The sequence below is a fragment of the Capricornis sumatraensis genome, chromosome 2 (genome assembly GCF_032405125.1).
Source record: "Capricornis sumatraensis isolate serow.1 chromosome 2, serow.2, whole genome shotgun sequence".
Lineage (NCBI taxonomy): Eukaryota > Metazoa > Chordata > Mammalia > Artiodactyla > Bovidae > Capricornis > Capricornis sumatraensis.
This window is the reverse complement of record NC_091070.1, coordinates 146,865,136-146,879,656: the sequence shown is the minus strand read 5'-3', so window position 1 is coordinate 146,879,656 and position 14,521 is coordinate 146,865,136. Positions and strand designations below refer to the sequence as shown.

The 14,521-nt window shown below is 34.3% G+C and overlaps 1 protein-coding gene across 5 annotated transcripts in view; it reads right to left on the bottom strand.

The window, feature by feature from the left end:
- DPYD (dihydropyrimidine dehydrogenase) overlaps positions 1-14,521 on the bottom strand; it is a 933,909-nt gene that overhangs the window by 544,492 nt on the left and 374,896 nt on the right. For all 5 annotated transcript variants that reach the window (XM_068962754.1, XM_068962769.1, XM_068962775.1 and 2 more), the window contains exons 9-10: positions 11,812-11,919; positions 9,894-10,063 (exon numbers count right to left, since the gene is read on the bottom strand). In XM_068962754.1, the coding sequence (XP_068818855.1) occupies positions 9,894-10,063; positions 11,812-11,919 (278 nt within the window). The remainder of the gene's footprint in view (positions 1-9,893; positions 10,064-11,811; positions 11,920-14,521) is intronic.

Here is a 14,521-nt window from a genome sequence, read left to right as displayed (position 1 = left end):
TGAACATGAGGACCTCAGAGATGTTATTTCAAATCAAAATTGTTTGATAGTCTGTACTGGCCAGTGATAATCTTGGAAAATATTATCCTTTATTTCATCACTATTAAATTATTCATACTATATAATAAGAACACTATCAATGTATTAACTTGCCAAGATTTATTAAGTCCTTATTATGTACAAAAATGGCGCTAGGTGCTGTAGTTAACAAAATAATTCCTACTTTCAAAAATCTCAGAAAAAGAAACAAATATGCAACTATATTTTGTGATAACATATAAACACATTCTGTTTTAATGGCACATAAAAGGGTTATTTTAAACAGCAGTTGTGCAGGTCACAAAAGGGCTGCCTGAAAAATGTAAAATATAAACTAACCTTGAATGATGAGCAGGAATTAGTTAGAAATTCTGGTATGAAACAGATTATCTTCCTTCCGTGAGAGAAGATGTAGGATGGCAAAAGTTTATCTCAAGAAAGAAAGCGACCTGGTCAAATCCCCTTGTAAGCAGGCTAATGGAAACAAGCTATCAATCAGCATTTGCAAGTGGGAGAGCAGTTATCCTTGCAATGCTTTTGCCAAGGTATATTTGCTAGTCTAGGACTGCTAAGGTAAACAAAACCTGGGATTTACGCAGCATAGCTCTCTCTAAACAGTCATGTAAACTATGTGACTATCTGCATATAAACTGGAGATGTTTTATAGTTTAAAACAACTTCGTTTTGTGTAAGTGATAGAGCTACTAATGTTACTTAGAGACTACGTTATTCTGGATAAAAGCATACCCTGATGCAACAAGATGGCAGTCTCGTACCTTTTCTTGTTTACCGCACACTTCATGTTTACTTGTATCCTTGAAATTATTAATAAAGCTGGATACAAGTTACAACTCTAATTCATGTGAGTTTGTCTTCAAAATCCAATCTTCTGGTTGTTTTGGTTACCAAGGAGACAAAGGAAGACACAGAAAGAGACAGTAAACTCTGAAAATCTACTCCTGATCACATCTCCTTTAATTTATTAAAAACAGCTTAATATATTTTGTACTTTTTGACTTATACAGACTCACAGTCTGTGGTGGAATGCAGAGCAATTGATGTGCTTACCAGTCTCTGGAATATACAAGCTAACTCTGCAATTATTCTTTTCTAGGCAAAAGTTTGCTGAAACCACAAGTTGAGGTTACTTTTTTAGTACTTCCTATGGTGTTACAAGTATTTGGCATCTTTTAACTGTAAGATTTTAAAATTGAAGAATCTTGAACAGAAAGAAACATTTCTCCACATGAGAGTTGTACTACACATTGGATATAGTTGCCCCTTAAATATGCTGTGTCATGATTAAGCTACAAAAACCAGAGATGCAATTTAGAGGCTTAAAATGCCTTTGCACGGGTATTATACATCATTTTTAAAAGGAGAGAGTATTTTTAAACATTACTCATTTATGACTGACAAAATGTTCTTAAATCTGATGAACTTTTATTAATTTTCATCTTAGATTTTGCTACAATCAAGCTATTAGTGGGATATCTCACAAGATATTTGTTAGAATATTTGTTGCAATACAGTCAAGCTATTGTTGGAATCTCACTAGATTATCTTCTGTATTATGTTGGTGCCTTTGTAATACCGTCTTCAACCTTGAAATGCCTCTTCATACAAATTCTGTACAAATTAGGATCTTATGTCTTGTGCAACTTGCTAATCGTCTCTGATTCTACATTTTTTACTGATTTTTAATGTTGATTTCATATATTGCTTGGTTGAATGTCTTTTTTTTTTTCTTTCTTTTTTTCTAAATTCACAGCTATCTTTTAAGAGTTTGAAGGCCAAGGAAAATTGACATTTTCAATCTACTTGCAATGCTAGGTTGATATTGTAATAAACTAAACTTTAAAATTTAGATTAATATATATTGACAAATAATTGAATGAACTATTTATTCAAAAGCTCTCAGAAGTAATTTTGAAGTATATATATGTATAAAATATAAATTATATATTTTAATAACTTAATATTTACTTAAAGTCTTCCTATAAGGTTTTCAATGCCCCTAAAGTACTTTATTCAACATGCTTCACTGATGTGTAGACTTGGATCAAGCACTATTCTATACTTTCAGTGAAACTCAAGTTGAATGAGCCAAACCATTTGAAGGAGCTTGCACTTTGTGTGATGAGTATAAAGTAATAACTACTCTATAAGTGTCATAATATAGGAAGCATAAAGAACTGTAAGGTCTCACAGGAGGGAGAGGCTAATTAAGATGGAGCTAAGGAAGCCTTCAAAGAGAAAATGACATTTAGAACAGACCCTGAAGGATGAGTTTATCTTTTCTAAGAGAAAAATAAATCACTTTTAAAAAGAATGATATTTTTTTTTTTGGTTTTGTATTAACTCATATGTGCTTTTCATTTATTTTTATCTTTTAAACTGCATGTATGACAAATATGTTTTTTAAAATTACACAAATTAGTTTTTAATATTTTCAATTTATAAAAAAGGAAAGAAGATATTGGGAAGCTGAGATGAATATTATTAATGGAAGAGGATCTTCTAAAATTCACATAAAATTTAACAGAGTAATAACAACATAAAGTTTAATAGAGTAATAACAAAATGCCATTGTTTAATACAGTTTGATAGTGAATTGACACCAGTTTCAAATGTGCACTGTTAATGAATCTGTGTGTATGTATGTGTGTATAATATATATTATATATAAAACTCCAGGAGATAGTGATGGACAGGGAAGCCTGGCATGCTGCAGTCCATGGGATCACAAACAGCTGGACATGACTTACCAACTGAACAACCACGGCATCAATACATACATGGGAAAGCTGGTAAACCTTTTTAAAAGGTACATTGTTTTTAGCTCTAGAGATATTCCTAAATAAACACGATGTAGCCATCCCTTGGGATTTTTGAAAATAAGTAAGCATTTAGAATATATATAATCTTGAATGGGCACAAGCGTTTTTTGGCTTCTGGCCTATTTGCAGTCCTTGTTTTTCACTTACCATCTAAATTATCACATGTAGTGTAGAATTCTGACAATCTCACCTGTCAGCTTGTTCAATATCCATGTCTTGATTGCAGCAGATTTTACCTCACCAACTGACTGGGGACACATTAATTGCAACTTGTTTCAAGTGTAGTATTTATAGATATTGCCAAAATTTTCAATACAGACTTCCTGTCATTTCATGAAGAGATAAAGCCTTCCTGTCCACATTCTGTATCATTCACATAACTTTCCTAAATGTTCAAAATACACAACTTGGGGAATAGAAAAAATTTTAGAAGCATATAGTTATAACACTGATTTTATAGATGGGCATATCAGACTAAAATATATAACCTAGACCCAAGCACTTCAACTTTGGGTTAATTCCTTTTGTGACTATTCCATTCTCTGAAATTTCAGTCTTTTCAAAAAGGTAAACATATACAGATCCTTGGAATGTCATTCCCACATCATCATAAATTATTAAAGACATATTTAATATCTTAGTAGCAGGAAAGTCCTAACGACCATTAATTGACTTTGTGTGCCTGGGGACAATTGTGCATGTTTGTTTGTTTGCAGGCATCTTCATATCACTAACCTAGCTAGTGGGTCTCTGATTACTTTCCATGGAGACCACCAGCTCAAATGGTGTGCAGGTGCCAACTATTGAAGAGCTGCTGTAAGCATCACCCTTAACTAAGTAAAATTAATTTTGCCAGCTTATAAAGGTTATTTTCTAAAAATAGTCCCAGAGTCATATTTCTTAAAACTAAATAGAAACTAGAACGCATTAGCTACTGGTAAGAAAAGGTATATTTAGCTAGTAATATTTAGATGATGAAAGAAAATATGGATGTAGCTTCAACATGATCATTTGACCTTAAAAATACTTCAGAGGAGACCTGCAGATCATGCCACATTAATGATCTAAAACAGGGAATGCTATGTGGTACCAGAAGGATTCAATTAAAAGATATATATTTTTCACATAAAATGCATTTTTTTCAGAGTTGTAGTAACAGATGAAGACATTTTTGACTAACAGACCAGTCAATCTGCTTCTATTATTTTACTATTAAAAATAATAAAGCAGCATTATCAAAATAGCTGACCTTCTGTATAGCTAAAATACATGAAAACAGGCATTATCAAAGTTAAATCAGTTATTATTCTGGCAAATGAACAGGTGGAATAAAATAGTGAGCCCAAATAAAACATAACAGAGGTAATGTATCTTGGGAATCTGCCGCATGATGCAGGGAACCCAAAGCTGGTGCTCTCTGACAACATAAAGCGGTGGGAGGGGGAGGCAGGTGGGAGGAAGGCTTAAGAGCAAGTGGGCATGGGTATGCCTATGGACGATTCGTATTGACATTGGCAGAAACCATCACAAAACTGCAAAATTATACTCCAATTAAAAATAATATAAAATATTTTTAAAAATCACAGAGGACTTCACTGGGGGACCACTCGTAAAGAATCTTCCTGCCAATGCATGGGACACAAGTTCAATCCCTGGTCCAGAAAGATCCCACATGTGCAGGATACTAAACCCATGCACAACAACTACTGAGCCCCCCACTCCCTAGAGTCCATGCTCCACAACAAGAGGAGCCACCACGATGGGAAGCCCATGCACCGCAACAAGAGAGTTGGCCCAGCTTGCCAGGACGAGAGAAAGCCCACATACAGCAACAAAACTCAGTGCAGCCAAAAATTAAAGCAACAGAATTAAAGATCTATCGTGTTTTTCTGCTATTGGGAAACTGAATATGTTTCTTGGTATGTTCCCTGTGTATGGCACGGTGCTATTAAAATAATTTTGTACTGCATTCTTCTCAGTAATAATTAATAAGAACTACAAAGTCCTTCCTCAACCTTATCCATTAAATTTATCAACTCAAGTGGGTCTGTTGAGTCCTGACCTTCATGCCTCCTTTTAGGGATTCCCAACAGCCTAAAGCATTTCTGCAGTTCTATCTGATCTGTCAACAGCTTTTAATACCAGCATTTTGGGGGATTCTGTTATCCTGTGAAATTTAATCTCACCTATTTAAGCTTGCAGAAAGTTCTGGAGGGAATTATTAACAGATTTTCCCTCATCTTCTTAGAGGGTAGTGCTGAATGATTGGCTGGTTTCCCTAAGGACCCTTGGCTGCGAAGTGCTAGTTTTTCAGTAGCATCCTATTTAGCATGTGTGTGAGGCCACAGGGGAGACTGAAAGACATTTGGAATCAGAATTACATCAATATGCTGATGATGCCTCCACATCTTCGTTTCATCAAACCTTATATTCTGTAGCATTAATGCTTCCTTAACTAAGATGGAAAATGCCCCAAAACAGCACACCGCTTATGGCTCTAATTAGACAGCGGGAAACTAGATCGATGATACATTAGAGCAGTGGATCAGCAGCCTCAGCGTCACTAGGGAACTTGCCAAAAATGCAAATTCTCAGGCCCACCCCACACCTACCAAATCAGAAACTGGGACGGGGCCCCAGTAAGCTGTGTTGAATAAGCCCCTCCAGGTTATTTTGATGCCTACTAAAGTATGAAAACCTCTGATTAGTTAAGTGGGATGCGCTTGTCACTACAGCATCTATTGGGTAGTGATTCTTAACTTAGTAGATTAAAACATTTCTGGATCTAATTATATGGTTCTTTGTTATTAACCATGTAAAAATTCCTTGTTAAATCTAACTGGCCTATGTAGTCATTTATATTTGCCACTAAATGGTCAGAAAACTTTATATTATTCTCTAGTTCCCTCCTCTTTCAAAAATCACTTGAGGATTAGACCACAGCTTTGGATATATACATGCTGACATGCCTGACAGTGAGGCCTTTTACCAACAGACAAATTATGTTATTTTCAAATTCCATCCAAGAGTCAAAGCCCAATAAACAATATACATATTTGAGAAAAGCTCTAAATGTCAATCTTCATTGACTTCAGAGAAACCAAGTGTGATTGCAGTTTGTGTATATTTGGGGTAGAAAGCATATGAGAAATAGAAGAAATACAAAGAAATTAGATTTGGTATTACATTCTTCATATAGGTTAAAAATTTGTCTCAGGATATTCTCTCAAAATCTGTTATCTTAAAGTAGATACATGATATTGACTTAGCAGCTTCATAAGCATTATCACTACCATGTCCTGGGCCTCTTTGATGTATGCAAAATTAAATAATGGTCAAGAGGTATTAACTCACCATCTCTACAAATACTGAAAGTCCTCAGTCTGAAAAATGCCTATTCACGGGCCAGTGGTCCAACCCTAAAATCCATGCACCTTCTGTTGCTGTGTTATTCCTTCTGTAACACTGAAAACTTTTGCCCAGAATTTGCAAAAGAAACTTCAAATGCCTTCTGCTGTTACAACTAAGCTAACTTGGTGTTAGCCTTTTTAATGCTAGAAGCCCTGGATGCTTATTTTCTTCAGAAAACATTCATTCCACAATTATTTATTGAGCATTTTTCATGTGACATTCATTGGGCTAGGCAGGGGAAGAAAAAAATGATGACATAGCATTATTCTCATAGAGCTCACAGCCCAGGGGTTTTAAGACAATGTAAATGTTTTAATTTCTTGTAAACTAATAATAAACATCTAAACATTTGTTCTTCTAGTTTTAATTAAGCCCTAGATCTGGTTGAGTCTACTAAGTTCTACTGCAGGCAATAAAACAAGTTATCCCACCAACCCATTGCTTCCTCCCAATACTTTTGTTACGGGAAGCACACTGATTGAAACCGTCCACCCCGGCCAGGTACCATAGTAACCATTTGCATGAGTTGTTTTATAACAGGAGATCCTGATAAGGAATACGGAACTAATAAGCCACCACCAACCGGAAGAATTCGGGAAAAGTCTAAAGGAGACACTGCGTGTCCGTCCATTTCCCAGAATCCCTCTCGCTAGCATCCATCTTGGCTGAGTGATGTGAGCGCCACCAGGAAAGACTGAATTAGAATGATTGGTCAAAGACCACCCGGAAACTAATCCCATCACCATAAAACCTGACATTGCGAGCCACGTGGCAGAGCAGTTCTCCTGGGTTTCCTTACCCTACTGCTCTCCACCCGGGTGCTCTTTCTCAATAAAGTCTCTTGTTTTGTCAGCACATTTGTCTCCTCGGACAATTTATTTCCAAGTGTTAGACAAGAGCCCAGTTTCAGGCCCTGGAAGGGGTCTGCCTTCCTGCAATACTTTGGTGACCATAGTTCATCCCACCACAGCTTGACCTTCTGACTGAGCAATGCCTGGAGTTTGATCCTTTCCTTCCTATAAACCAGTCACATCAACTAATAGTCTTGTTGTTTAGTCACTAAATCGTGCCTGTCTCTTGTGACTTCATGGACTGTCCCCACCAGGCTCCTCTGTCCATGGCATTTCCTAGGCAAGAATATGGAGTGGGTGCCATTTCCTTCTGCAGGGAATCTTCCTGACCCCGGGATCATACCTGCATATCCTGCATTGCAGGCAGATTCTTTACCACTGAGACATCTGGGAAGAATCTAACAGCCTACTCTCACAATTAGCCCCTGAGTAGCCTCCCTGCATCTAACCCAACACCCTCTTAGTCAATTATCAATAGAGCCATCCTTTTAAAATTTAACTCAGATCCTGATGTTTGTCTGCTCAAACCAGTTCAAGGGTTTTCTCTTTCCTCAGTAAATACTGGCCTTTGGAACACTTACAAGACCTCATCACATATAGGCACATATTATCCTCTCATACTCAGTTCCAATCACACTGACTTTTTTTTTTTTTTTTTTCCTATTTCTAGAAGTCCAAGAAACTTCCTCAATCAAGGGTGAATGCATTTGCCTTGATCTGGAACATTTTTCTCCCAGATGTCTACATTTCCTCAATGTCTTCATTTCTATGCCCAAAAGTCATAGTAATAGAAAGGCTTTCCTGGGTCACCCTGTTTAAAATGGAAATCTCACCTTCTCCTTCACCATAACCTCTCTCCAAATTCACACTTCTTATAGTCCTATTTAAATTTTTGTTCTGCATTGCATTAACCACTGTTCAACATACACTTGTGTGACCATCTACTTGCTTGATTATCTTTTCGTACCAGGTATGAGCTCCATGAGGACAAGATAATTTATCTGATATGTTCACTGCTGTATTCGAATTGCCTAAAACAGTGCTTGATACACAAAGGATGCTCAATAAACTTTAAGCTGATTAAACAAATAAGCAAACAAAACTTCTACCCTCTCAAGTAATTAATTATCTGGTCTCATTGTGTTTGTGTGTGTGAATGTTTTCTACTTATGTATAAGAAACAGCCACCACTCATTTCTAGTGACCCTTGCCAGGAAGATGACTACAATATAAAGAATGAAGTAAACTGACATTGCCATTCAGGCGTGTCTTCCCTTCCAAATTTCAAGGTGCTTTAGACTTAGAAAAATAAGATGTAAAGTACTTAATTCAAAATTGTTCAAGTACTTATTACTTGCTGAGGTCCTATGCTATACGTGTGGATATAAAGATGAATAACATTAGCTCCTGTCTTCTCTCATCTTAAGCAAGTCACTTTATTCCAGTATGACTATTTTCCCTGTATTTGTACCAATGTAAGATTGCACTTTTTATTTTCTTTTTTGCTCAGGTGTGTCCGACTCTCTGTGACCCCGTGGACTATACAGTCCATGGAATTCTCCAGGCCAGAATACTAGAGTGGGTAGCCTTTCCCTTCTTCAGGGGATCTTCCCAACACAAGGACTGAACCCAGGTCTCCCTCATTGCACTAATTCATGCCTAAAATAGTGCTCCAGAAAAAACTCCTAGGATTACAAGACTATCTCCACCTTAGATTTGGGGGGAAAGTCTGAAAAAGAGTGGATGGAGAAAAGCCCTGGAGAATAAAGTTGACATTTTAAACTCAGTCATGAACCAATGGTGACTCTGATATTTCAGTGAGATTAATCTGTAATGTAGTTAGCCTACATGTGACAAATTACCTATTGACTGACTACAGTTATAATTCTTGCCCAGTATAAAGACTCCAAATATGTTCAGGAATTCTAAAGCAAATTAAATTCATAACCCTGATTTGTATAAAAGGAGTAATTTATCTCTCTATAAATATATCTGGTTCCTGTTCTCAGAACTAATATCCTTTATAAGGTATTATCTTTCTTAACATTAAAATTTGAGAACTCTATGGTCCATTTACCCAGCTGATGTCTCAATCAAGTTTAGTCACCAGTCACCTGTAAGAATGATATGACTTTTAATCTGTCATTTTTAGTAGTTAACTAATTATTAATTCTAAATGATGCTTACATTAGAGTTCTTTTAAAAAATAAAAAGCAATCCCCTTGTTCTATTGGCTTCATAGCATAATGAATTGACTATGACATATATATATGTGTATATATGTGTGTGTTATGTGTATATATATATATTTGAATGCAGGTTGTAAATTTGGTTTACAGAAAATTTTGAATGTCTCTAATTACCACATTCTCCTAATATCCATGCATTTTGGGAAGAGTATCTATTGTTAGTATATGGAAGACTTAGCACATTCCACTGTTACTATAGTGTAACGAAAGACGTTAAATACAACGTCTTTCAATGATATTAACATAGAATAAGAAGCACTTGTGAAATGACAAAGATAAATTCATTTTATACAAATCAGTGTTATAAAATAATTTTTTTTCCCTTTAAATGCCTGTACTAAAAAATAGCAACTATGGGTAACTCAGAAATTTTAAAATTTGCACTTCACAATCTGAAGAACATTCTAGTGATTTAAACTAAGAGCCTGCACATTAACAGTTATATCTTCTAAAATCTGTTGCATTACAACTCCATATTTTCTGACTTTTCTTTTTTTTTTTACCTCCTCAGGGACAGCTCTTATATTAACAAAGCCTTTTCTGAAGACGATGAACACTCGGCGGGCTCCACAACGTAAAGCGGATGTTGCACAGTCGAAAGCTGTGTCTCCAGCTCCAAGTACAATCACGGCTCCCCGTATCGACAGCAATGGAGAGTGACAGGCACACATTCCTGAATGATGAAAGGAAAACCCCATTTTCAAGTAGAGAAACCATTTCTGCATGACAGCTCAAAAGATACTTGTACTCAAAGCAGTGTAAAATTGCATCTTGCAGTTTTCCAGGATGGAGTGTCACTATCAAATTATTCTGCTTCATTGAAAGACAGTTTTATTCCCACTTTAAAAATATGCTCATATATGTAATTTCATAGTCAATACCTTTAACTTATTTCTTTTTTTCTTTCTAGAAGGATATCTATAACACATTTTGAAGAGTTTGAGTCTTAAGAAGCTGGAATCAGCCAATTAAAACTCTCTTTGTCAAAGTTGTGATGTATATTTTTAACTTACTGCCATTAAGGGTTTTTTTTAGAAGGAAAAGAGTGATCCTTGTGATCTGGGTTAATAATCTACAGTATTTCATTACAACATTTTATTTAGATATCATAAGATTTCTAATGTGTAGCCCTGCTGTATATTATATTTGGTAAATTTTGAAAATTAACATGCTGAGTATGTTCCCTTTATGTAACTGAAGAATTTCTAAGAATTACTTTCTTCAAATAGTTAAAACAAAACTTTTTCCCTTTGTTTTTAAAATTTTTTTGCTTTTCCCTGGTTTTGTTTGTAAAATTGAACAATAAAAAATATTAATCTCCACGTGAGCATTTTTCAACAGCATTTATATAAAGATTCAATGTCCACATGAAGATTCTTTTAAAAAGTGAAAGACAGGTGTTTGCTACATATTAGTAGCATTGTATTATTGGATTAAATAAAATTGCTGACAAGATAAATTACTATAATTTTTGAAATGGTACCACAGATAACTTAGTGTTATCATTTTGCTTGAAAGTTTCTGTTTGGGGTTACATAATTAGCCCTCTGTAACTCTCAAATACGTACTATGTGTGCTAAGATATTTTTGCTTCCCTAGCAAGCATCATGTTCTCTAGGAAGAAAAAGATGAAGAGAGTACACAACTTTAGCTGTAAAATTCTGCAGATTGATCTAAGCGAGGCAGTTTCTTACATTTTTCAATTTTAGGAGAATAAATGTAAGTTCTTATGTTTTCAGTAGGTAATTATATGTTAGAACAGCTTAAAGTTCAGAATTCTTTAAAAGTATATATTTAAGGAGTTTGGCTGTTGGTTTTTAGGGAATACCCTGTAGTTTCTTTCTCACTAAGATGATGACTCCAGCCCAGTCACAGCAGAAGAGAAGCATAGCTTCCGGTTCGTCTTCCTGTGGTATGTGAAGTGATAGCTCACAGAGACTTTTTTTTTTTTTTTTAGGGTATTAATCAAAACGTTTTACTCTAATTTCATGAAACTGTGGTATAAGGAGGGACTGAATCTTTCTGCTTGTGTGGATACAAATAAAACAAGACACGATCACTTGCCCCATTTTAAAACAAACAAACAAAAATAGTTCCCAAAGTGAAGTTGCTGCAGTTTCTTGTAAGAACACCTTCTGATGTTTGTTAAGACACTCTTATTTTGAAGCAACTTTTCATAATGCAATTTAGACCTGTATATAATACAGTGAAAAATCCTTCTGATGATGTTTGATTAGGAGGATGGACAATTATGTGATTCTGGCTAACAATCATATCAGATTTTTTTTTTTTTTTACCTTGCTATTATGAAAAGATGAACAGGAGATCTGGAAATTTTCCCACTGAGCCTGGATTTAACATAACTGTATAATACATATAACAACATAGGCAATATTAGGAACAGAAGACAATTGGTGATACCTGGTTTACTGCTTTTGGCTACAAGAGGCAGAAAGTCTTTGGAAGTGTAAAACCCCTGGTCCTGTGTCAGGCCTTGGAATATGTGATCCTTCTTGGGTTCTGGCAAACCTAAGTAATACAAATTTATAAAATATTATTAGCAAGAGGAGTGACTTTTCTTACAGACCATTAGAAAGAAAGTAGAAAGCTACAGTCATTAAAATGATGTGGTTCTATAAGAAAAAAAAGTAAGCAAATTAACATAAAAGTGTACATAACACAATGTAACAGACCTCAGAGTGTACGTTTGATATATAATTTTTGTACTTGATAAATAACTTGTACTTTTGATGTATATGTAAAGCATACATCGTAAATCACAGATTTACATACACATAAAAACGTGGATGCCCACATATAGTGTTAAGAGGGAAATCAGCTTATATTCTTTCCTCATAACATAAATAAAAATAATATTTCTAAGTATTAAAGTGCTAAGTATAAAAAATTCTTCACAAGAACTAAATGAAAATATGGATTTGTATTTATCTAGTTCCTGAATATGGAAGCTAACTATAAGGGGAAAAAAAGACTAAAAGACTTCAAAGGAAAACAGAGTTTTACCACAAAAATTCAACTACTTCTACATTTCAAAATATACACAAATTAAATAGTAAATGATTAACTAGAAGACTATTTTGACAAATAAAATGTCTTTTCTATATAAAGACATTTCTCAATTTTAATAAGAAACATATTAATTCTCAATAGAAGAATAAATAAACGATAATAAAAATGGGATAAAAAAATACAGCTTATAAGCACCAAAAATCTTAAACCCTTTAGTAATATAAGAACTGTCAGTTAAAACAATAAGATATGATTTTTCTTCTATTAAAAAGTAAAAGATTTAAGAAAACTACACCATACGGCAAGGTTAAAAATGGGATTCGTTATGCTCCTTTAATAGAAATTTAGTAGAAACTGGTGCTCAACTTCTAAAAAAAGTTTTGAATCTATCTTAAGAAAACACTAAGACATGCAAATAAAGGTTTAATGTACAAAAATGGTAACTGCCAAAAAAAAAAGCAAAGAGAGAGACAAAGAAAGGATAGTGGAACACAAAAATGTCAACCGAATGAATAATACAGTTTTATTTTAAGAAAAAAAAAGATTATAGAACAAAATGTAGTTATTAAAACAAACATTTGAAAAATGCGGTAACAGATTGCAGTAAAAAAAAAATTTAAATAAACCAGCAGGACACAAAGCATTGTATATTCAAGTTTTGTAACCTGAATAGTGATCATTTCTGGGAGTGGGATTAAAGATATTCCATTGTGGTTTTTTTTTTTTCCTTATTTGCCAAATGGTCTGTAATATTCATGTATCAACTAATTAGGAAATAACTGCCAACAGTTTGAAAAGAATATGAATAGGCAGCTAAAATGTTTTCAAACTACGATTAAAACAAATTTGATAGCTTTCACTCCACTACAGGAAAGCTTTTCATCTCAATTCTATAAGGAAGAAATTTAAGTTTAATGTTATTTACTATCTAAAATTCAACCAATAGGCCATTCCAGAGAAGCAGGAGTTTATTTCAGACTTAAATGAAGGGCAATGGTAGTTGTTGGTGGACACAAAGAGCAAAAAGCATGGTGCAAAGGATGAGTTTTGTTGTGTGACATAAGGTAGATACTATATTTGACCTGAAAACTGAATGGGCCTTGTGGATTGAGTTTGTAGCCAGCAATAAACCACTCCTGTCCCTTCAAATTAAATCAAACATTTTTTCTTCCCTGTCCATCACCTCCTCCATTTACTCCCTGAAAACATTTGCCTTTTGTATTTAGATTATGCTAAAAGCATTATTTTAAGTCATTTTAATTATTTAAGAAAGTTAGACAAATCATTTGACTTGCCTTTGTCTTACTTCTCTATAAATGAAAGGAGGATAAGTTTATTTCTTCATTTGCTGATATTGATGAATATACTTTAGTCTATTTGTAACATGGCAACTATTACATAGATGTGTGGTTATTAATGTAATTATTTTAGAAAGATTGAGATGGGATGGATACAGTTACATAAATAAGAGGTGACTAAGTACTTGAAGATCCTAATAACAAAATAATTTTTCTCAAAAGTTATTAAGATGATTGTAGTTTAAGCTACATCTGATTAGTCAAAGGAACATAAATCATTTTATATACATCTATATAAACAGACATATATATATTTAAATAATGACCTGTCACCCCTCTTATATTACTATACCACAGAGATTGTGTATGTTCTATGATGCTCATTTTCTCATTTTCCTGTTAAAAACCAATAAACAATAAGGAAAATAATGTGAAGTGTTTTGCAATTTCAAGGTGATATGATAAGGAAAAATGCTTGAGGCAGATCAAAAACAAAGCACAGAGAATGTAAGTGGTGGATAAGAATTCCACAGTTTCTGGTAACAAAGTCTAAGATCATTCCTTTACTAATTCCTAATCTGATCTTTTTCACTATTTGCTAGGACTAAGGCAAAATGGAGATTTACATCTGTGCTTAATTTCTACAGACCCACTGCTGAATTAACTGTTATATAAAGAAATGCAAGGCATTCTTATTAAGTGCACTAGCTGACCCACAGAGATGATGACTTTTTTTCTCTCCACGAAAATTATTTCATGAGAAAAAAAGCTTTGGTAAAATTTAAATTTCTCTTTTTCACTTG